General features: G+C 38.4%; 1 protein-coding gene across 1 annotated transcript in view; it reads left to right on the top strand.

Annotated features, from left to right (window-relative positions):
• The window catches only part of MGAT5B (alpha-1,6-mannosylglycoprotein 6-beta-N-acetylglucosaminyltransferase B), a 174,670-nt gene that overhangs the window by 105,163 nt on the left and 44,083 nt on the right, over nucleotides 1–25,424 (top strand). The window contains exons 8-12 of the mRNA XM_070739842.1: nucleotides 4,573–4,706; nucleotides 11,276–11,406; nucleotides 19,954–20,109; nucleotides 22,117–22,263; nucleotides 24,182–24,298. Of these exons, the coding sequence (XP_070595943.1) occupies nucleotides 4,573–4,706; nucleotides 11,276–11,406; nucleotides 19,954–20,109; nucleotides 22,117–22,263; nucleotides 24,182–24,298 (685 nt within the window). The remainder of the gene's footprint in view (nucleotides 1–4,572; nucleotides 4,707–11,275; nucleotides 11,407–19,953; nucleotides 20,110–22,116; nucleotides 22,264–24,181; nucleotides 24,299–25,424) is intronic.

The following is a 25,424-nucleotide window of genomic DNA, read 5'->3' as shown; positions in this document are numbered from 1 at the left end:
CTCAGAATAGAAGGTAGAGTGATTTTCTTTCAATGGGTTTTCTTTTAATAAATGGGTTTTGTTGTTGTTTGCATTTGCAAGGAAACAACATGGATGGCACTATTTCCTGCTATACCTGGACATCACTATAATATGCAGTTATTCCAAATTTTGAATGACAACGGAAAATCACTTGAACATTTAGCCTTTCTTTTTCTCCTTTCAAGCAGGGAGAAGTGCAGTTCCAACACATCCCTAAGATTTACATTTCCACTTCCAAACCTTGATTATTTCCATGACTGTGACAGCTGGTCAATTGCATCCTCATTCTGTTTTCCAGCTGCCATTGTCACATATTATGCTGTGCTTACAATGGCAAAAGAGCAAAATTATATATTGTTCTCATAAGAGAAATTATCGCCACCACCATCATCACCATCGGCCACAGGCTTTCGAGGGAGGAGGCAAGAGTTTGGGTGTTCAGTGTGTGAAGAGAACAGGGGGAACTAATCAGCTTTCTGTGAATGCATTCTGTAAACATCACAGAAAAGAAAACTTGGCTGCTGAAGGGACAAAGTCATCTTTATTTTGCCCCTCCCCACCCCCCTACTAAAAGTAGAGGAAAACAAAGCAAAATGACTCAACTCCCTGTTGCTTGCCAGATCTTTTGCTAGCAAAATTTTGTGACTTCATTTTAGCACTGATAGTATATTTTTATTCTCCCACCTGCCACCCCTGCTATCCTTCACAATTTTTGTTCAGAAATATCAGATTGTGTTATGGCTTTTATTATAAATGAATTTTCCTTGTGTTTTGCTTGTTTAAAGAGAGGAATTGGGATTCTGACGCTTGATTTATACTTTTGCTATATGTTCAGATCTCGCTCTCTTCATCTCCCAAGCCCGAGCCCTTTTTGATTGCCTTGAGACTATCTAAGGATTGTGTGAGAATTGAGGACAAGAAAGTAAGCTCCTCCCTTCCATTGCCCATGCAGCCTAGAGAGTCACTATTGCATGTTTTCAGAATGACTCTCTTTGTACTATTAACATTGTACACTCATCTTTGATTGGCAAATAGAAACAAAAACCACAATGTACAGATAGAGAAAACAGAATCCCCCTGCAACTACAAATCAAATCGAATTTTTAAAAAATAAAGTTATTTTAAAATACATTAGAATTCATACAGTGATTTAATGGAGGGAGAGAGAGGTTCCCTGTCCAATACCTGGGTAATGAATTCAAATATCAGTAGAATAGGTAAAATCATTTTTTCACTTTTTATTTAGAGGGAGAGTTTGAATGGTGAACTTTGATGGAGAAAGATTCTAATAATGATTCTTAAATTTACCTTGCAATTCCCTAACAGAGCAAAACAAATTCCATCCATTCTAAGGGTGTTTGGGAGGACACAATATTACTCTAGGACATGGGTAGGCAATGTTGGCTGTTCTATGACTCGTGGACTTCAACCCCCAGAATTCCTGAGCCAATCATGCTAGCTCAGGAATTCTGGGAATTAAAGTCCACATGTCATAGAAGATCCAACTTTGCCTACCCCTACTCTAGGGGATGAGAGGTTAGTTATGAAATAGATTGAGAAGATTGAAAGCACTCACACACACACTGTCAGTATATGTTGTGGTTAGCTCTGGCCCAGCTCCTGCCCCAAGGACTGTGGATGTGGGGGAGACATCCACATCCTGCAGGCCTGTTTTGCCCCCCGTGGAATTTGATGATGAAGGCTCCTCTGACCAAGATGACATGAGTGACAGGGAGGAGGAGAGTGTGGCAGACAGCTCAGAAGGCGATCAATTATCTAGCTCCTCCTTGGATTCAGAACAAGAGTTAATGATACAGCCACACATGCGGAGAGCGATGCATAGGCAGCAACAACTGAGAGATTATTATCAAAGAAAATGAGGCCACCTGTGGTTGGGTGGGGCTGTGGTAATTAGTGAGGCTGCTATAAATAGCAGCCTGTGGGTTTGGCCATTGTAGAGAATTATCTGATCGTTGTGTTTCGTGCCTGCTTTGCTGACTTTGACCTTTTGTGTGCTGATTTTTCCCCGCTTTGAAACTAAACCAGAACAAAGTGTGTTTCACTTTGTGAAAGAAGAAGGACTGTGAATTGCCTCACAGCTGCAAGCTAAGTATCACAGAACTGATAAGAGACTTGTACAAATTACCAGTTTGTTTGGAGACAAGTGCTCTTTGCTATACAAAAAGAGGGCTTAGTTTAAGTGAATTTTCATTATAAAGAACATTGTTTTGAATTTTCAAACGTGTGTGTGTGTGTTTTAAATTTGCACCTGTGAATTTTCGGGAGGAGTCTACCAGAGAGCCCGACAGAACAGCATATATACAGAATCAGGCTAGTTTCCGTGGCTCCAACTAGTATCCATTGTACATAATATTTTAAATAACATTTTGATTTGTAATGTACCTCCATGGGAACTGAAATCTGTCACCCGTGCAGATTTGGGGTGGGCGGATTCTTTGTGTTTTGCTTTGGAGATGCATTTCTTGAGATCTTTTCTCTCCTCTGCCCTTCACTTTCCACTTTCTTTTGATCCAAGAGCTGTCTTTCTTCTCCAAGAAAATACGTGGCTGCAGAGGCTGTTTACAGACTGATGTTGTTCACTGCACAAGCTTTTAAGTGCAAGATATACATGGAGTTGACTGTAGATTAATGGACTGGCAAGTTTAATAGTAAAAGCTCCATGAAATCTAGTGGTTCCTATTGTCTTTGCCGCATGCTATGCTTCATTTTGCAAGCTCTGTTTTAAAAGGACGTGTTTTTTAAAATTCATGAATATAGTTTCTCAAGAAAAAGAGAGTCTTAGAGATTCTCCTTTGTCTGCATTAACATTTGTTTGTTGCTAGTTCCATTAGCTCAATTCTAAGCAGCTCACGCGGTGCAAAATACAAAATATCTATAAATAATACAATAAGCATATACCAAAACCATCAAAGTGTAACGTAATCATTCAAACTGTAACAATTCAATCCCATAATCATAAAGCATTTGGGCTATTTTATACCAGATTACACATCACAGAGACTTATTTCTAATTCATGTTGGAAAACCCATGTTTTGAGTAGCTTTCTGAGCACCAGGGGTGAGCTGGTGGGGTGGGAGAAGATCTTTATAACTGGTGGTGGGACTTTTCACCGAAGAGGAGATCTCTGAAAATGCTAAGACCCAGGTTTCCTCTCATTGCCATTTATGGTTGGTGAGGATTGTCAGTAAACCTTCTGGGTAGAATATCTCAGACAAATGTATTCTGTTCAGAGTGAATTGGTCTGGGGGATAACCAGAACCCAAACAATAGTAACAGCACTTATATATCACTCCACAGTGCTTTTACAGCCCCCTCTAAGCAGTTCACAGAGTCAGCATATTGCCCCCAACAATCTGGGGTCTTCATTTTACCCACTTCAGAAGGCGATTTTAAATATTGCTATCACCTCCTTCAATTTCACCCCAAAAGAAGCCAATGCTGGTCTCATAATCTTGTTGCTACATGATAATATTGGTTTCTCCTATTAACATTCATGAATATGGTTTTTCAAGAAAAAGAGTCTCTTAGCTATCTTCAAGAACAGATCCCATTCAATGGGAAAAAATAGGCTGGCATAAAATGTACTACTCTGATGGCTGAACCTAGTGCCAATCTAACATTTTTCTGAAAGAGCATTGAAGTCAGGTCCAAAACTAACTTGGGTGTGGGATACATACATCATCTGAAATGGAAAGGAAGAGAGCTGAGGTGGTACAATGGTTAGAATGCCCACTGCCAGGAGTTTGATCCTAACCTGCTCAAGCCTTCCATCCTTCTGAGGTGGGTAAAATGACCCAGATTGTTGGGGGCAATATGCTAACTCCGTAAACTGCTTAGAGAGGGCTTTAAAGGACTGTGCTCTGCTTTATAAGTCTAAGGGCTGTTGCTACTGCTTTGTGCTAAGAGAAGTTTTGCAGAGTACTGAGGGAACATTCTTCTGTTTCCAACAATACATTTCCTCAGTGCCTGACTAGTGAGGCTATTCTTGGACACAAGTCTAATGTTGAGCTAGTATGTTATAGGGGTTGAAGTGTTGGATTGGCATTGGAGAGACCCAGGTTTGGGTTACTCCTCAACCATGGAAATTCATCAGGTGTATTTGTGCCAACTTTCTTTCTGCCAGCGATTGGTTGCCATTGAGAAGACCAATGGAAAGCAGGAATAGTAAGTGCACCCTTTGAACAAAAAGCAGGATACATCTAAGAAACAAGCAAACCAATAAGCAGGTCCCTGGTGCAATTAGTTTATAACTATTAATTGGAGCTCACAGCAGTGATGGGCTCCTATGGGAATGGTCAGGAACGCAGTACTGGTAGCAAAATTTGAAGCTCCGCCCCAGAACACCCAATTTGCACTGAAAGATGTTGAAACAAAATGCATAAGCCACGCCCACAGTGTGGTACTAAAAATTTTGGTAGCCCATCACTGGATCACAGGATCCCTAAACCCCATTATAGGACACTTCCACGTAAGCATGACTTTCAAAGATGTCACTATTACAGAGTTTCCCCCCTTATTCTCTTACACAGATGTCGTGTTCGAGTAATTGATACTTTTGGAACTGAGCCTGCATACAATCATGAGGAATATGCCACTCTGCATGGATATCGAACCAACTGGGGCTATTGGAACCTCCATCCTAAACAATTCATGACAATGTTTCGTAAGTGATTTTTATATTCATTGTGGTTACCATGAGGTATGGGGTAACAAGATAAGAATCTTCCTAGGATTCCAGAGTGGAAATACAGAAATCTCCAAGAAGTTTAATGTGAAGAACCCAAAAAGCAAATCTTCTGCATTATGTTCTATCCAAATTCCCTTTTGAAATGAGTTGGGACCCTTCAGCTGGTCCAGAATACTGAACATTGCCTATTAACTAGTTATATGAAGCATGGATCACTATATTCTAAAAACTATTCAACGTACATGCATTTCTCTCAAGCAGTGAACCACTTACCTGAAAGGGGGAAAAAAAGACTCGTAATGGTCAATTTTCACATTTTTGGGGAGCAGACCTTCCTTTTTCCATCAACTTGAAGCTAACAGAATGAATGGGAAGGAGTGGTGTGGTGGTGGTATTCAATTGAAGTGCTTCAAGCAGGGTTCATCAGAGATAGGCCAGCAAGAAATAGGTGATGGAAAGTTTCTCCATTACTGTCCTGTTCTGGTGAAGGTCATGGAGTTTGAGATAAAAGTAGCAATGTAGGAAGGTCTCTGATGGGGAAAATGTATCTCTTTGGGGAACAATTTGTTGTTCTTTGGGCATGCTTAAGTTTCTCAAAGAACCTCTCTTTTTTTCCTGGAGTTGAGGATAATCTTCTGTAAGCTTCAAAACATGTGCCAGACCTGTGCTCTCCCAGTCCCAGCCTCTTTCTTATTTCTGCTCTTCAAGGAGTAGACATAGATAAAGGAAAGAAAAATGAGCTCTTTTAGTGTGTCCTCCTTGTTGCAGTACAGCTGCATCTCCAAAACATTCTTTGCTCTGAGATAAGCCTGGTGTTTATACTTGGAATAATCAATTACTGATCTCATTACCTGATCAGATAATCAATGTGTGATGAGTCAGATGCTTTTTTCTCCACCACTGCTGTTTGAACCAGGGGACTATCCCATGATAGCAATATAAAAAAATACATATAATTCTAATATTTGCGGTTGTCTAGTGACTGCCCTGGTATTTGTGGCAGCCCAGACCTGATCACAGTTTTGAACCAGTCATTTGCATCAGGTTGACTGATTGACATTCTGTTCTGGACACAATGGAATAAAGCTGAAGCTGTGAAAAAATGGGAAACTCCCAAAGGGACCACGGATATAGAAACTAAAAAACCCCACATTTTTCCCTGGGATACCTCTTGTTGTGTTAAGATCTTCTGCCACTTGTGTACTGATTTCCCAAGGGCCCCAATGGGCAAATTTGCTGATTCAGCCTGACCTTAACCTTGACAATGATACCCCAAGGATAAATTGGCTTAATGGGCCTGCCACTTTAATTAGCTTTCACTTTAGCTTTTAACTACCCACTCCCACTGTTCTGTTAATTATGTTTTCAGGCTACCCCAGCATCTACCTTTTTCCTCAGCATAGTTTGAATGAAAGAGTTTTGACTGACACTGCAGGATTCCCATGCAAAGGTTTTTTTCTTTCTCTCTCTTTCTGTTTGGAAGTTGCCAAAATAACCAATCATTTGTCACCTGGCTAGAAACCAATTTAAGCAGTAACAGAGGGATGTGATGTTGTGGTCAAAACAATCTAAGGATCAAATAAGAAATGAAACAAATGGGCTTTTATAGATTGGTATTCTATTAGGTTTCTTATGCCTCCTCCTTTGATATATTCTATTGCACAGAATCTGCCTCAGAATTCCTTGAGGACATGATAAACTATCGGAAGAGACAGGTGGAAAAATACATAGTTCCTACTGGAAGGTGAAAGAGAGATGGGCTGGGGGAGGAGAGGAATGACAACAACCAGAAATCATTATTAGAAGCAGACAGGTTTCCTGGAAGAAGGCCAGCCATGCATGGCATGAAGATTGTAGTTCTAGTTTTAGTTAAGGATGGGTGACTTCATTGTTGCCAGGTCCCTGGAAATCAGTATGGTGAGCATCAGCAGTGTATTGGCTAGAAATGAAAAGGTTTTTTTAAATGAAACTAACTCATCCTTAACTTCACAGGCAATCTCTTACAGTCAAAATGTATTTCTTTATCTTATTGTTAGCTTTGAGATCTGCTAGACATGTCTGTAGGTTTTCCACGATAATATAACATTCTCAATTTAGTTAGGAGCGATTTATCAAATATTACTATTTTATTTATCAATAGACAACCTGTGATCCGTTGGGCCATTGTTTCAGAGATATTTTCCTAACCAAACAGAGAACAGAGAACAGCGATTTCTCATTACATGCAAGGCAAAAAAGCAGTGGCAGTGAGTGTTGTGGTTAGCTCTGGCCCAGCTCCTGCCCCAAGGAATGTAGGGGAAACATCCACATGCCACAGCCCTGTTTTGCTCCCGACAGAGTCTGCCAGTGAAGTATCCTCTGACAAAGGAAGTGTGGGTGTGATGGAAGAGGGTGGCTTGGCTGACAGCCCAGGAGGAGATCAATCTTCCTTATCTTCCTTATCTTCTTTGGATTCAGAGGAGGAATGTATGACTGACCCACGTATGCGTAGAGTTATGCATAGGAGAGAACAACTTAAGAAATATTACAGGAGATAAGAGAGGCCACCTGTGTTTGGGTGAGGCTCCAGTAATTAGAGCTGGTGATAAAAATAGCAGCATGCTGGTTTGGAGGATTATCTGATCGTAGTTTTGTCAAGACCGTGGAATGTTGTTTCCTGTTTGTATTCAAGACTGCGTGTGGATTTCCTGGACTCTGGATTATACTTCATTGTGAGTGTTTATCATTGTTTGGAGAACATTAGTGGGCTCAATTTCCCAGTTACTGGGTTAGAAACTGGTTTGCATTTAAACTGTGCATTGTTTGTACAAGAAATCCTTTTGAAGTTTAAAAGGGAGTTTTTTCTTCTCTTCTGTTGATAAAGAACATTTCTTTTGCATTCAATCGTGTGTGTGTGTCTGCTTGGACTAATTACCTGGTAATTATGGGTGGTTGGCACACACCGGCAGAACAGTGAGAATCATTTTTAACTTCTTTACAGCTTTCCTGAGGCTGACTTCCCTCCTTTAGGTCACAGTGGGGCTTTTTACCTGGCCTCCAAAGGGCTAGGGCAGAATGAATCTACCTGATCTCCAGCAGCCAAGGAAGAAGCTGCTGTAGCTGATCCCTGGAGTGCTTGTCTGTCTGTCTGTCTGTCTATCTATCTGCACAATACTAAAAAAAGAGGCTTCTGCGCATATGCAGAAGCAAAAAACAAGATGGCGCCACTTATGGCACTGCTGGGAAAACTGCCTCAGGGATATGGTAGGCCTGGGTCACTGCCGATTCCAGTGATACAAGTGCCAAGTTACTACCTATTCTATAGAACCGGTCCAAACCAGTAGGAACCCATCTCTGGCAGGTGTGCTTATGCCCGCCCTCTATAGACTTCTTAGGAATGGGGTGAGGTCAATGGTAGACAGTCTAAGGTTAAAGTTTTGGAGCAGGATGGGGCTACTGAATCTCTGGCCAGCAGTGTGGCAGCACAGAAGCAACTATAAATTTGCCAAATTTCAATCCCACAGGAGTCATGGATTCTATGGATGGATTCCATAAATTAGCCCATTTTTTATACCTTGGTTCAAAAAAATGGTTGCCTTATATTACAGTACACTGTTTTTCCCAGTTACAGACACAATCGTATATAAATTTATCATGCAAGTTAGGCTGGGAGAGAAGACGAGCCCAGGTTCACCCAGTAAAAGTACATCCACGTGCAATACCCGTAAACAAAGCAGAGAGATTTGGTTACTGCCTCCATTTTGTCTCTTTTGACCCTCTGGGATAACCTTGCCAAACAAACAAGAGTGAATTTTAAGAGGGACTCTTAAAGAGTGAAAATTCTGTCCTCCCAATCAGTCCAAAACTCCCACTATCCTAATTCATCTAATAATATATACTGGCTGAGGGGTGACATTTAGCAGTAATCATCTCATAACATTTTTCTTGCTGGTAATGTTATGTCAGAGATATGCCCATGGGAAGATTTTTATCAAAGAATTAAGAATTCTCTCTAAATAAACAAAGTGTGTTTTCTAATAAAGGTTCTGGCATTGTTATCCACTATTCAGAAAGGCCATTCCTGTATGATTGACTCCAGTATATATTTAAATACATGCAAAGGAAGCAGTGGATCTTTCTTGCCATCTCTTAAAAGAAATATGGCATGCATAAGGGGATAAGAATGAATTCTTCATTAAGTTTGACAACATGCTGGGAAAGCAAGCAGACCAAGGAAGATGCTGGTTGGTGCTCTTTTTTCATGTCAAGAGGCATTCAAAGCAAAGCCAAACTCAAAATCAGTGGGGGTAAAAATGTGTAGAAAAAAATAATGGTATAAAAATATGGGTAAATTTAGCATAAGGATTCTTTTGATTTTCAAAATAAAAATTAGCAACCAGGGCTTTTATAGTTGATGAAACAGGTGGGGACTTGTTGCTTTCCAGATGTTGTTGAATACCACAGCTGCATACGTGGCCAATGCTGGAAGGTAGCTCCAGAACATTGGAAAGTGTACAGAGATTCCTCAATTTTATTTTGCAGCCACTAGTAAATGTGGTTACAGCAAACTGTCCTGATTGAGAAGAAGGCAAAAGCATTATTTCTAGGTTTTGTTTTGGAATGACTGTCGTTTGGTCCTCAGAAAATGGCTCAGTAAGGATTTTATTATCTCTTCAGCCACGATATGCTTTTAGTAGTGTAAATAGGCTGTATACAGTATGTGTCTATGGAGATTCTCCATCAACGTGGTCATCATTATCCCAAAGCAGCTTTTTCAAAAGGCAACTGGTCTTTCTTGGTTTTCCCTTGAGGATGTTTTGCTCCTCATCCAAGAAGCCTCTTCAGTTCTTCAAGGAAACGTCTTCAAGGCAAAACTAAGAAAGGCCAGTTGCCCTTTGAAAAAGCACCTTTGGGACAGACTGTATATATGTTCACACAAACTATATACCTCTACCTAAGAACACCTCTACTTACAAACTTTTCTAGATAAGAACTGGGTGTTCAAGATTTTTTTGCCTCTTCTCAAGAACCATTTTCCACTTACAAACCTGAGCCTCTGAAACTGTAACCGGAAAAGGTAGGGGGAAGCTTCCGTGCGGCCTCTCTAGGAATCTCCTGGGAGGAAACAGGGCCAGAAAAGGCATGGAGAAGCCTCTGTGGGGTCCCTCTAGGAATCTCCTGGGAGGAAACAGGGCCAGAAAAGGTGGGGAGAAGCCTCCATGGGGACTCTCTAGAAATCTCCTGGAAGGAAACAGGGCCGCCACCCTGTACACACTGCAAGAGGCTTGAAGTCCAGTGAGAAGTTTCCACAGTCTGTGTTGATTTGGAAAGCCATATACTATATCATCCTTCCCTTTCTCCAAACCTAGTACTGTTACACTTTCTTTTATTTCTCTTTTATTTTCTCCCAATAAGTATGGGTTGTTCATGAAAATCTGATGTATTACTGATCCAGGAACAGAATCAATAGCAGATAGTTCTTGGTTTTAAGAAATTACCATTAATTATTTGATCATGTTGTTATTTTGGATGAAACTTTACTCATGAAATCAAAAGTTGAATTGATCTTATAAACTGCAAACTGTAGCAGTTTCTTGAATTAGTTCTGCAATATGTTTCAGTTCTAAAATAATTCAATTCCCCATTTGAATTGTGGAAAAAATACAACTTTAGTGTCAAAACAAGTGATGAAATGTGCCCAAATCATCAAAGCTTTGAAAACTTTCCAAATAATAATAAGAATTAGTATGGCCAGCCAGGTTTATAATCACATTTTTAAACAGTTATACCAAGTGCAAATAATGAGCCAAAATAGATTGTTATATAAAAGTAACATTTTTTTTCAGGATTGATTTTTTGTTTTTAAAAATTGTCCATCCTTCAGACAGCTCATTCAACTATTGTAGCTATTGTATTTTGTTTAATGAACAACAACAACAAAAAGTGGATGTTCTATTGCAGAATTAAAAGTATCTGTGAAATATATAAGTAGATTCATTTTTAAAATAAGGGTATTTGATTTCTAAACTAACAAAGCACCTCTCATGTGGCTAACCAGAGGATTGGTAGTATAGAATAGTTCAACCTAGAATTAAGGAGAAATTTCTTGACAGTGAGAATAATCAACCAGTGTAATGGCTTGCCTTCAGAAGTTGTAGGTGTTCCATCACAGGAGAATTTTAAGAAGAGACCTGACATCCATTGGTTTGAAATTGCATAGGGTCTTCTGCTTGAGCAGGGGGTTGGAGTAGAAGATCCTTTCCAACTCTGATGATGATGATGATTATGATCCCATATTTCAGGATATGATACATAAAATTAGCAAAAAAAAGTATAGAAACTGTAGGGCAGGTATGTCCAACTTTGGCAACTTTAAGATTCTGCAACTCCCAGGATTATGACTGGTTGAAGTCCACCGGTCTTAATCATGAAGATTGAATACCCCTGATCTAGGATCAGCACAAAATTTCATGTAATCTCTATAAAATATATACTCTTCCAATGAAATGGACTGGAGACGGAATAGATTTTTTTTTTTAGTAACATATTATGTTATTCCTCCATAGCTCATACACCAGATAATTCTTTCATGGGGTTTGTGTCAGAAGAGCTCAATGTGACTGAGAAGCAGTTTATTAAATCCAACAAGGCCAACAATATGGCGGTTGTCTATGGGAAGGAAGCCAGCATTTGGAAGGTGCGTTGCATACATAAGCATTTCATACCCCAATCATATAAATGATGAGACTCATTCATCCCTCACCACTGTTTGAAATGCCTTTTATGCCTTTGGGGTGCATTTTATATATAAGCTCAAGGATCTCACGAAATAAGGAATGTATCTACAAATATTGGGATTTACTGCAGAGTGAATTCTTGTCTGATCCAGTTTCCACAGACAAAGGATTAGCAGCGTCTGAAATTTGTTCCTGATTTTATCTATCCAAACTTTGAAGGGCAATTGCAAAAAGGAAGTTTAAAATGCCCTTGGTATTAATGAGTAAGAGTGATATATTTATATCCTGCTCAACCCTACACCAGTGAAATTATTTCTTTAATTGAGGGTGGGAACGGAGAACCACATAAATGTATGTGCCATTTTAAGCTTTGCAGTCCTGCAGAGTTTGGGAAACTCTTTCTAGAGTATCCCATCTTCAGAGACCACAACTTGCATTCTAATTCTGCCCAATTATGGCTGCAAAATCCACAAGCCTCTTTTTTTCCCCACACCAAACCTAGTTGCATAGTCCCACTCCCTGTTGAGTTCTTTGAATTTTATATTTAGCCTGGGAAAACTATAACTATTAGATCGATTTTGTGACGATCCAGACCTTAATCGTTGTTTATCTTAATTTTTTATTCTTTGCTACTACTTAATGTTAATAATGGCCTCAGGGACATTTATGAATGTCATAGGAAAGCAGGCTGCAGTTTTAAGCTACGGTGACATTCAATGGGAATTTTGCCCAGGAGAAGAAAAACTGACATTCAAGACAACCCTGAGTTGACTGTTAAAAAGCTGTACCTGGGGTTAATTTCATGTGAAGTTTCAATAGAAGCACTGTTTGGATAGTATTCTGAATCTTCAACCCCAAGTTTTTCTCAGAATCCTTCAATCAACTACTGCATGGGGGAAATTGTTCCTTCAATAATCTGGTTGCGCAATATGGAGTGGATGGAAGAACTGAGAGAAAGAAGTCATGATTAGTCTTACTTCAGGATGCAAAGCTCATATCTTGAGGATATAGATTGGCAATCAAAGCTTGCTTGCCTGCTTGCTTTCTTTGTTTATGACATTAAACTATTTCAAATTTATTTATTTATTTATTTGAAATAAATAAATAAATTAGATTTCTATGCCGCCATTCTGAGACTCAGGTCGGTTCACAACATATAAATACAAAACATCTGAGAAATCTAATATTAAAACATATTAAAATTTACTATGCTAAAAACATGCAATTTAAATTCTAAAACCCCAATATTTAAAAGCATCCATCCATATTCATCCTATCATTCAATCACAGACCATGGGAGATATTAATATTTTCCCATAAGAAAACAAGTCACACAGGTCAACTAAACATAACAAATATTTTCCATTATTAATGCTATAAATCAAGATCAGATTTTGAACTAATCACAACCTTTAAGAGTTCTATGTTCCATTCAAGCTGACCTCTTCAAACGTAAGTCATCTAAAACATTCATAGCATTGGTTCTGTTTTTTTATTTTATTTTATTTGGAGAATATTTTTCTATGGGAAAAAAGAGTGATGACAGCTATGTTGCTGGCCTTTTCCAGAATGAAGAAGAATTTGCTATGAGTTGACTATAAATTCAGCTTGTTTGGTGGCCACCAGGCTGGGGGAAGTTAGATTTGATGAATGACTGTTCTGATCCACCAAAGCTCTTTACATGGTCATATAACTTGTACTTCACCAACTTGGAGCATTTTAGTTTGTTGTCTTTTATACAGAGGAAGTCAATTTTGCCTCTTCTTGCTTCTCTCTATGTGCCAACATGGATTTCCAGTTACAGGTACAGTAAGTCACAACTCTTTTTAAATTATATATGCTTCATGTATTATAGCAGAACAAATAACACTTTAATGCTTTTCATATGTAGATTATATGCATTTAAATAACCATTTTCAAAATGGAGTTTATTATGAATTATTAGAAAGTGAGATTTTGGATAGTTCTTTAAAGTGACATTCATCTTGTTTTTTTTAAGCAAGACAAATAATTTTGTTCTGATTGCTTTGGTACAAATGGCATTTGCTCAACACTCATACATTCTTTGTAAAGGACACGGACATGGCAAGTTCTTTTTCTTCATGTTGCTTCCTCTCATTTGCTGCTGGTGTCTGCTTTGCATATCTATGAAAAGGGTTATCTTCCCTCCTGTGACTACTGTTCCATTTTTCAGAGAAAACAATTATTTCTTCCCTAGGCAAAAATCAAAGTGTGCACAGTGAATTTTTAAAAGAAGTTTTTTGGGTTTTTTTAAAATCCACACACACTTTGGCACAGACAGTTTCAGCTTGCAATTCTGGCCCCTCCACAATTGGAGTAATCAGTTATGCCTTGGTCTGCAATTGCTCCTTACTGAAATCTCTAGGTGGCAAAAAGCTCTATCAAGAGGCAGTGAAGAGCATCAGCCACAAAGAGAAATTGTGGATTTCTTTGGAGATAGTTCTTTTTCTTTTCCCGTCATATTTTATGACTCCAACCAAATATGCAACACATATTTTTATTGTCCTATTCATTTCCATGCATATATAACACCAAACAAATAAAGCAACTTACTATAAATACATATCTGCTATAAAATGGTTTCCCTTTGTTGATATATAGGAATGAACATGTGGCTTATATAATTTATATATGAGGGGCCCTTGTTGCTCTCTAAGCTTGCTTGTTCTCTTGCATACATTTCATTACTCTAACCAGATAGCAGCAGCAGCATATATAAAGCATATATAAATGTATATATGCTGCTGCTCAATATATATATCAACATATATATATTCCATTTTACAACAGCACGAAGCTTGGAAACTTCAGCCTGATGATGGTGAATGTGATATGCTCATTGAATACTTTGTTCTGTACAAAGTTGAATGTGCACAACAGCATGTGAAATCGATTGTCAATCAGTGTTGCTTCCTAAGTGGACAGTTTGATTTCACAGAAGTTTGATTTACTTGGAGTCATAGTTCCCTCTAAGCTGAGCAGGTGAGCAATCGCTCACTTAAAAATCATCATCAACTCAGAGTTTTCCAAACCTGCCCAGAAGCCGAGAGGGAAATTTTATTATTATTTCTGTGTCGCCCAGTCCCGAAGGGACTGCCGCTCAGACACTATACTTTTCCGCCCACCCCAAAAAAAATTTAGAGAGAACACTGCTTGGAGTTATATTGTGCTGTTTAAGTGTTCCCTTTATTTTTTTGAGCGGTGTATATCAACATATATATATTGAGCAGAATTATATATATATATATGACATTTATTATTATTATTATTATTATTATTATTATTATTATTATTATTATTTATTAGACTTGTATGTCGCCCCTCTCCATAGACATATACATATGTTTTTGTAGATATATATATACAATTCTGCCATTCTGCTCAATTGTGTTGAGATATCATCAGACATCATCAAACATCCATCTATTGAATCTATGCTAAAACATTTCTGTGCCTCTACCAGTATTGGCCAGTACGGGCCACAATGCAGCGGTAGCAAAACAAAATCTCACGAGAGGACACATGCGCACCTGAGATGTTGGTGATTTTTTGCTTCCACGCATGCACAGAAGCAAAAAACCGCCAAAATCTTGCTTGTGCACACATCCTCTTGTTCGATTTTGCTTTCTGCATGTGCACAGAAGCAAAATCTTGCCAGTACTCATGTGCCCGCATTGCACCGGTAGTGGCGGTAAGTAGGAGCTCCTGGTTGGCCTCCACTATAAGGTCCAGTGGCAGGTCTGGGGTCTGTGTCATGGCCAGAAATGCTAGGGGATAGAATTTTAAACCATTGTTGAAATTTTGGAGAATCTGAGGAAAGTTGCCTGAGGCAAGGCAACAATACACAGTGAAAAGAAGCACATCACACACATGGGCAGAACCGCATTATGATACTGGGAAAAGATACAGCTGCATTAAAGAAGTACCAAGACATTTTTGCCTCTGCATATTCAAACAAAGATCTAAGGCAGTGTATCCCAACCTTGGCAACTTGAAGATATCTGGACTTCAACTCCCAGAATTCCCAGATATCTGGACTTCAACTCCCCAGCATTTGCTGGCTGGGGAATTCTGGGAGTTGAAGTCCAAATACCTTCAAGTTGCCAAGGTTGGGAAACACTGATCTAAGGCACCTTGCACAGCTGGGGGGGACTGAGAGGGATCTGCCTCCATCATGATGAAGCCACAGAGGCATGATACCACCACAGAGGCTCAATTGCTATAAAAGTAAATCTCATTCCTTGTTTGGCACATGGCTTGTTTTCTTGCCAATCATTACTTATTACACAGGTCTACAAAAAAATATTTTTTTGTAATCATCGTAGTTGACCTTGTACTTTTCTGAATCATTTTTTGTTCTGATTTCAAACATGTATATAGTTTTTCTGTAGCAGGTATAATTTCCACAGAGCAGCATCATTATTATAAGGTATAGGAAATATACTGGCGACATTAAGAAAACAGTAATCTATGTATCAGAAATAAAGTATTAAAAAAATGCTTCTATATCAGATATTGATAGAGCAAAACTAAGCATATTTTTGGAATCAGCACATCAAACTCTATAAAACAGACATATTATCTTTGCTGATGATTTTTTTGTGTTGACCAGTTATCGGCCAAAAGGAGACCAGTAGCAACTTGATGGTACTGGCCTAATTTTTGATAGCAAGAAATAATAAAGCTGCCTCCCACACTTTTTTATCTCCACTTAAAAACATAGAAGATTGACAGCAGAAAAAGACCTCATGGTCCTTCTAGTCTGCCCTTAGACTATTTCCTGTATTTTATCTTAGGATAGATATATGTTTAGCCCAGGCATGTTTAAATTCAATTACTGTGGATTTACCAACTACGTCTGTTGGAAGTTTGTTCCAAGGATCTACTACTCTTTCAGAAAAATAATATTTTTTCACGTTGCTTCTGATATTTCCTCCAACTAACCTCAAATTGTGCCTCCTTGTTCTTGTGTTCACTTTCCTATTAAAAACACTTCCCTCCTGAACCTTATTTTAACCCTTGTTTCTCCTTTTTTTCAATTATTTGTTTGGATGCTGAAAAATAATAATCTGGGAATTAAATTGTCAATTGGCTTTGCTGGCAAATGCCATTTTTTGAAACTGGGTGGGGAAAGTTTCTGAACAGAGAAAAGGTAGGCAGCCAGGCAGCCTCATTTCTTTTCCCAAGTAGAGTCTTCACAGGCTCCACAGAAGCTAAAGAGTTCATGGAATCCAGGAATAAATATCTGGGTTCCCCAAAACATTTCTAGCTGCACTCTTCTTAGCTTTGTCTTTTTCTTTCTTTTACCTTTGTACCACCAATTTCTTTTCTCCCAAACTCATTTTCTTTCTATCATTTGACTATCATTGAAAGTCTTCTTTCAATTCCTCTCAACCTCTTCCCTCTGTTTCCCCCTTCTTTTTAAGTTGCTTCTTCCAATACCCATATTTTCCCCTTATTTTTCTATTGTCCCCATGTAATGATTATAAATTCCAATATAGTCATCATTCTGTCCTTCATTTTTAATATCCTTATCCTTTTTGTTTTCAAAGAGTCCACCTGTATATGACGCTGTGCACACTTGTTCCAGGAGATAGGAATTAGACAAATGCTGATACAGTAGTACCTCTAGATACGAGCTGCTCCACATGCAAGTATTCCAAGTTACGAGCCGCGACACGAGCAAAATTTCTGTTCGACACCCGAGCTCAAATTTGGGATACGAGCCAAGTTTCCACTAGGTGGCGCAAGAATCTCCTTGCTTCTGGTTATCTCGGCGCGAAAAACAAAGTCTAAAGGCATTCGTTCGAGATGCGAGTTGATCGACTTACAAGCTCGGGTCTGGAACGAATTAAACTCATATGTCGAGGTACCACTGTATTTGAAATGCCTAAGACCCACTTCTGATCTCTTGAAGTGGGGAGCAATTGATCAAAATCTCTGTACCATATGGCTGTTGTGGATTCCATAAATTGATCAACAATACTGGGACGCTCCTTCCTTTATGAGCCTTAATTAGGAGAATTTGTGTAAAGTTGTGGGACTGACAAGTTTCAGATCCATCATAGTCAGTGAAGGGCTACCAAAATTTTTACTACCTTATGCAGATTATGCAGGAGTCCCTTCATTTTCTTTCAACATCTTTCGATGCAAATTGGGTGGCCTGGGGTGGAGCTCCATTTTTGCTACCCCACTGCATTCCCCGCCCACCCCTGATCATAGTGACACCTTTGCTCTTTCCTCAGAATTGTTGGGTCTTTTAAGGCTGAGATAGATGAGCAGTTGAAGAAAGAAAAGGGGGGGTGAAAAGGTTACCATTCAGGGTACTATTTGGTGCTGACCACAGATGAATTCAAAGGGGAATTTGCTTTTTTGAGTAGAATTTATGCTAGCACAGAAAAAAGATCCATGCTTGGGAATATTGTGCAACACATATTGATCTGCAACCATATGCATTAGATAGAGCATTAATTAAGTCCTTACTGGCTCTGTGCAATTATTTAAAGATAGCATCAGATGAGCTCCAAATTAATCAACCTAATGCATGTTGGATCTCCAAAAGGAAAATTGCCAGGTCGTGGCAGCAAGATGCAAGATGGCACTTTTCTTCTCATTATTTTTTTTATCTTTTTAAATCTGTCTATTTTCTTTCTGCAATATAGCAATTAAACAAGATAGAAGCAACTACATTTTCTACCTGCACTCAAGGAGGTGTTCAAGAGGCTCTCACCTTCTAACATATAAATGGTTCACCCTGTTTTTCTCTTTAACTTTGTACTAAATGTGCTATTTACTAAAAGTAAATGTTTCCAAATAGAACTGTTTACTGAAGCTTTTAATTGCTGTTTTTAATACCTTTGGTTTATACTTTTTTTTAAATTGTGAAGACTTTTCAATAACCTGTGGATAAATAAATACATACACTGATCAAAGACAATCATTCTCTAACAGGATGGAAGTTGCGGAAGAATTAAAATAAGAGAGAAAGAAGAAAGAGAGAGAAAGAGATCATACAGTTACAGGAAGCCCCTCTCATTAATAATAAATTTGTTTATTTATTTTGGGGCCTTGTACTCCTAGATGTACACATAGCCACACAAACTTTTCAAGCCAAACCCCCCCCCCATCCAAACACTGTACTAAAGCAATATTTTATTAATATCAACTAATAAATGCCAGAAACAAAATATCCATAGCAAATTTTCAAGTACTTAGAAATCTTAGTTTAATTTATCGAAGCTATTCTTTAGTGTTAAAGGAGAAATCTGGGCGCAGATTCACCCTTTGGGGAGAAAGGAAGTGCAGAAGTAAACTACGCAGATCCCTTGTTAATCTAAATTTAATTTTAAAAGCAGTTTTTGTAGACACCAAGAGTGTTGATTTTTTTAAATGTTATGTTTATATTGGCATTAACTCTAAATATTAGCTAAAGCCAGTTGCAATGTTTAGTGGTTTGAGTGAACCTTCACTCAGAAATGAAGGTTTGATTCTCAGGTAATGAAAATTTCATCTATTTAGGACCTACCCATTAAAAGAATTAAAAAGTAATAAAAAGACTTTTTACACACACACACACACTCACACTAAAGCTAAATCAACCAAGTTCTTTTTAAAAAAAACTTACAAAGGGCAAATGTCCATTGCCTTATAATATTCCTTCTATGATAAGCCGGTATATTTATCTCACATTCACAGGGGTGTCTCTAAACACAGACAGCTTATAGCTGTGGTGGGGTTTTGAAGCAACAGCATTCTCAAATCACAGCTTATTCTTTTATTCCTGTCCTAGTGGTCCAACAAATGTGATTTGGAATGCATTTTATTTGCTCAATTCTATGTTTCTTCAGCAGAAGACTAGCAGTTGAATAAAATCTATGTAAGTTTAATAAAATTTGAGGGTTACAAAATCCTTACTCCCAAATTTGGTTGGCAGTAGATTGCTGAAAAATGTATTTTCCACTGGCTCTTTTTTTAGCTATTTATATTAGATTTAGTAGAAAAGATATTACATTGTACCCCCAAAGGAGAAAAAATATATCAAAATTTGCCTATGTATATATTATATTTCTAAGCTGCCTGAAAAGATGCTTGTCTCTGGTGGCACTCTTGCTTTTGATTTAGTTAGGGCTGATCATTGTATTGCATCTTTCCATATGAAATTCCAAGAAATGTATCATAAAGAACCCCCATGGGACTTTGCCATGCTAGAAAAGAGAGGGAGGTTAGCTAAGCAGCAAAGTATCTGAAGACTGCCTAGATGCGACTGGATTGAGATGGAATGTAAACTCCATAAATATCATAAAGGAAGAACAACAGTATCTCTGCCTCCTTTCACAAGTTCAAAAATGTCATGCAAAGAAACTCTAAAGCCTGTTGAGCCTGTTGAAGAAGAAAAATAGAAAAATAGAGAGCAAAACGTTAAGGATTTCAGGCTGATTTTAACTGGCCCTGAGTAGCAGTAGTAGTTTCCTTTCTTTTCTTTCCAGGGTAAAGAGAAGTTTCTAGCCATTCTTAACAAGTACATGGAGATCCATGGCACTGTTTATTATGAAACTCAGCGCCCACCGGAGGTTCCAGCTTTTGTGAAGAATCATGGTCTTTTGCCCCAGCATGACTTTCAGCAGCTGCTGAGAAAAGCCAAGGTATTGGTCCAGACAATTCTGTTCCCTAGCTGAGGAATGTGTGAATGCTAAAGGAAGGAATAGCAATAGCACTTAGACTTATATACCACTTTACAGTCCTCTCTAAGCAGTTTACAGAGCCAGCATATTGCCCTCAACAATTTGTATTCTCATTTTAGCCACCTTGGAAGTGACAGAAATAGAGATAAATTACAGCCCGCTTAGACAATAATAAATAATTTCTGAGAGTCGATGGATTTAAAAGAAAGAATCTGCTTTCAAATGTAGTTTCTTTTATTACAAAAGTAAAAAAAATATAAGGAATGCCTTAGGAGGCATATAAGATGCGTCTTCCATCATGGCAGCTAACGGAGAATAAAACAACACAAATATGGAGGATTTGGAGGGGACGGAAATGATGCACGAATTATGTGGCAGGATTTTACATCATAATAGGAGGAGCTAATAAAACACACACACTGTTAACTATTTAATTACTGAATAACTCTGAAAGTCTCTGAATGTCTCTGGGGCTGTCAATACTCAGTGTGACAGGAAGGATAGAAAGTTGAGTCAACCTTGAGTCTGGTGAGATTTGAACTGCCAAACTGCAGGCAGCCGGCAGTCTGCAGAAGTAGCCTGCAGTACTGAGGGTTAAATATCTTTGTGTTGCAAGATTGCAAAGCTGAAAAACAGTGGAAACATAAATGAAGGGAATGTCCTTTGGCAAGAGGCTTAATTTGTTAGTAGGTATCAGGCACTTGATAGACTGTATCTTTGCTCTAAATTAAGGTTTCCCAATCCTGGGTATTTTAAGATGTGTGGTCTTCAACTCCCAGAATTCTCCAGTCAGCCATGGAGGTTGAAAAATATTGCTCTAAATTATGGTTAAACTATGAAGGTTGGACAAATGTGAACATAGGTAAAGAAGGGTGGGTTTTTTTCCAGGAACCATGGGGAACTATGGCACAAATATACAGTAGTTTGCATTCCAGGAACGAAATATGTCTGCTAGAACTATTTGTTTATCAGTAGATGACCAGATTGCCTTATGGGGGATGGCATCATTCAAATCTCATTATCCAGCTTGTTTTAACTATCATTTGGTTTTTCACGATACTCCAAAATAAAGCTAAACAGAATCACTCGGGATAAATTAAACAGAACTTTGGAACATTTATTTTCCAGGAAGGAAAAGTAGGATACACATCAGTCATAGGGCATTGCACACCAGTTCCCTCCCAAAGTCTGATCATGTAACACATTGTACATATGAAAGGGTGTGGGAAATCATACTCTTAGATGTAGTTCCAAACATTTAGCTTCCTCCAAATGTCAAGCCCAGGCTCTAACTCTTAATAGTTCGAAATACATCTTCTTACTGCAGTATGTAGGGGTTTTTTTCACAAGTGCAACCTTTTGAAATTGTAGGTGTGGAATCTGACACCACAAGGGTAATGCCCCCATTGAATTGTACAGGCCTTCTCAATGCAGGGATTAAAGAAATGAAAAACACAGAAAGGACTAAGGAAGAAAATATATTCTGAATTTGCTCTTTTCAATTTCTCACTGTTCACCATTTCTCTGCCTAAACTAAATTACAAGATAACATTTACAAACTTATCATCTGACATCTGGCGTATTGAAGAAAACTAGACTTCAATCGCTAATTATTAATAGATGCAATTATTAGTAGAGGGTAATTGTCATAGCCAATGATAGGAAAAACATCCTGTGGCTTGTTCTACAATTTAAAAAAGGGAAGAGCGATCAGCCAATAGGAAATATGTCAATGAAAGGTTCAAGCAAAGACTTCATGGAACATTCATTCCCACGTGTAGTAAAACAGCCATAAATTTTATTCTGCTGAATGGATGAGAGAGAGACAGTCAAAACTGTTTTATAAAAATGCAATACACCAATTTCTCTCCCCTGGCCAAGGCAAGGAACTGAAGGAGAAAAAATAAATTTATTTGAATAGCCTGCATCTTCCAAAGATTACTAACTGGCTGGATTTGCTTTCCACAGCTCTTTATTGGCTTTGGTTTTCCTTATGAAGGCCCTGCCCCTTTGGAAGCAATAGCTAATGGATGTGTTTTTCTGCAAGCTCGTTTCAACCCACCCCACAGTTCACTCAACCATGAATTCTTCAGAGGGAAACCAACATCAAGAGAGGTAGTCTGCTTTATGATGTTACGACCAAGCTTGTTTTGTCTGTTTGCTATTTTCATAACATATTGCATTATGATTTCTGAACTGATGAGCCTGAACTGTCTTGTTGATTTGGATATCTGACGCAGAAGGGGTAATTTGTATCTAGACTAAATGGCTCGATACTTTTGAGACAGGATGAAGACATTCAATCCCCAATTATTTAAATGTGTTGTTGTGACAATGAATACATTTAAAGAAAATGGTTGTGTTATTTTTATTTATTTTTGCTTGCATAAAGCAAGGTAAAAGTGACCCTGCATGTTGCAATATGCATATAAATACATAAGTGAAAGATTTGGCCCGCATTTGGTCTGACATTGGATAACCTAGAGCAGTGATGATTCTAGGTTTTAGAGGCATCACACTTTTTAGGGACTGAGTGCCCAAACTGCAACCCAAAACCCACTTATTTATCGCAAGCTGCCAGCATGGAAATGCAGTATGAAGAATGAGGTTTTACTACCTAAAATAATGATAAACAAGGCAGAGTTCAGCTAATTGTTGGGCTGGGGCAATGGCACACATGCCCACAGAAAGGGCTTTGAGTGCCAACCGTGGCATAGGTTTACCACCACTGACCTAGAGAAATGAATAAGTGGCTCAAATTATTTTAAGAGTTTCTCTGAGGTAAAAGGAAGATTTGGTCCATGGAAATATTTTTCTTCCTATGTATTTGTGTATTGGACAAATGAATAGATAGATAGATAGATAGATAGATAGATAGATAGATAGATAGATAGATAGATAGATAGATAGATAGATAGATAGATAAATGTTTTGGGGACTTATGAAATGCATACGTTTGGAACCACAGTGAGGCACTTTAGATTTTATTTTTATTTATTTTTATTTATTAACTTGTCCAATACACAATACATATGGAAGAGAATAGACATGAAGTAATATATATACAGTAAAGAAAATATGTAAAAATAGAGGAGAAGATATATGAAAGGAAGAAAATATATATGAGATATGAGATAAAGGAAAGACAATTGGACAGGGGACGAAAGGCACACTAGTGCACTTACTTACTGAGTATGCCGCTTACTGAGCTCTTAGGAACCTGGAGAGGTCAATCGTGGATAGTCTAAGGGAGAAATGTTGGGGGGTTAGGGGTTGACACTATTGAGTCCGGTAATGAGTTCCACGCTTCGACAACTCGATTGTTAAAGTCATATTTTTTACAGTCAAGTTTGGAGCGGTTAATATTAAGTTTGAATCTGTTGCGTCCTCTTGTGTTGTTGCAGTTGAAGCTGAAGTAGTCATTGACCAGTAGGACATTGCAGCATATGATCTTGTGGGCAATACTTAAATCGTGTTTTAGGCGCCGCAGTTCTAAGCTTTCTAGACCCAGGATTGTTACTCTATTTTCATAGGGTTTTCTGTTTCGAGTGGAGGAGTGAAGGGCTCTTCAGGTGAAATATCTTTGGACATTTTCAAGGGTGTTGATGTCCGAGATGTGGTATGGGTTCCAGACAGATGAGCTGTATTCAAGGATGGGTCTGGCAAACGTTTTGTAGGCTCTTGTGAGTAGTGTAAGATGCCTGTGAACTTTCCAAAATCCTAGGCATAGAGAATAATGGTGAGAGCCTGTGGGCTCTACAACTACCACCCTTCATTTTATGCAAACAGCAAAAGAATTATGTGCCAAAAATCGATAGGAAACATTCTTATAGCATGGAGATTTCATTTTTTGCAGAATGAGGAGTAAGAATTAGTTCAGAGTCAGGAAAAGAAGCAACCAGGAAACCAAAACGAACCCATTCCCACCCTTATCTCTTAACTAGCTCCTCTGATTCTAATGCTTTGCCATATTTTCAGAAACGTTTTCCCGTATGAGGAATGCTAAGTAATTCATTTCTCATGTTCATTTTAGGTATCCTCTCAGCATCCCTATGCAGAAGATTTCATTGGAAAACCTCATGTGTGGACAGTGGATTATAATAATTCAGAGGAGTTTGAATCGGCCATCAAAGCAATTATGAGTACTAAGGTAATTGTAGATAAATTATTGATAAACTGCACTAGTACAGGTAGTCTTTGGTTGCTTAACAACCATTCAAAGTTATGATGGACTCAAAAAAATTTGGAACCTGTTCTTGAATTTATAATTAACACACAGAGAGAGAGCACTGTATGGTCATATTTCAAGCACTTGGCAACTGGCTTACATATTGACCAGTTGCAAAGACTTCACAATCATGAACAATGACCACAGTTTGTGCCCCCCCCCCCTGTTTTTGCTATGTTCCTCTTTCTGTCAATATCTAAACTTTCACCATTTTGATTTGTACCAAGATTGACTTTTTTTTTGAGCAGTGTAGAAATCTAGCTGTCTTGTTGTGATGTTAAAATAATATGGTACTCACATAGGGCGTTGCCTGAGGCAGTGTGAATGTGCCTCTGCTCCATTTCCCACAGCATACTCTGATGGTGGTTATTAAAAGGAGGCTATCATGCTGCCAAAACACATGGGTTATTGTATCAAATTTTACAAAGGGGTAAAAAGGTAAAAGAAATATCCAGGTACATCTTTGGGGAATATCCATCTTTTACTCTCTAGTTTAGTTTAAATGCAATTGCCTAAGATTGGGTCTGGAGCTATTTCTTTCTTGTTATAATGGTTTCTGAAACTCCAGTGTGTCCATCTGGCTTGTAAACAACAAAATATATTCAATATAGTAAAGATAAAATTGATTTGAGATGAGTGAAACAGACAAGGCAACAAAGATATCTCAAAGCCACCTGTGTTTTACCCCCTTCCAAGATCTAATCAACCCAAGTTCTTGTACTACAGTGGCGGTTTGTAAATAATTGTGCTGCCAGTCTGTTTGTGTGCTTGTGTATCCAACGCACATGTGCAGAAATGTCCCATGGGTGGAGCATCCTGGGTGGGTGCAGGGGGAGTATCCCAGGTGGGTGGCCGAAGCCTCCTACCACCGGCGCTATCAGTTCTAAGAACTGGTCCAAACCAGGAACAACCTATCACTGTTGTACTAGAATCTATTAGTATACATAGTGGATTCAAAATCTGGGACAATTGCAAGAACCTGTTACACAATGTAGACTCCATCCATCAAAAGTCAATAAATTAGGCTGTGCATAATTCATTTTAGTCT

Source organism: Erythrolamprus reginae, chromosome 2 (genome assembly GCF_031021105.1).
Source record: "Erythrolamprus reginae isolate rEryReg1 chromosome 2, rEryReg1.hap1, whole genome shotgun sequence".
In the NCBI taxonomy this organism is placed as follows: Eukaryota; Metazoa; Chordata; class Lepidosauria; order Squamata; family Dipsadidae; genus Erythrolamprus; species Erythrolamprus reginae.
This window is presented reverse-complemented; position numbering and strand designations above follow the sequence as displayed.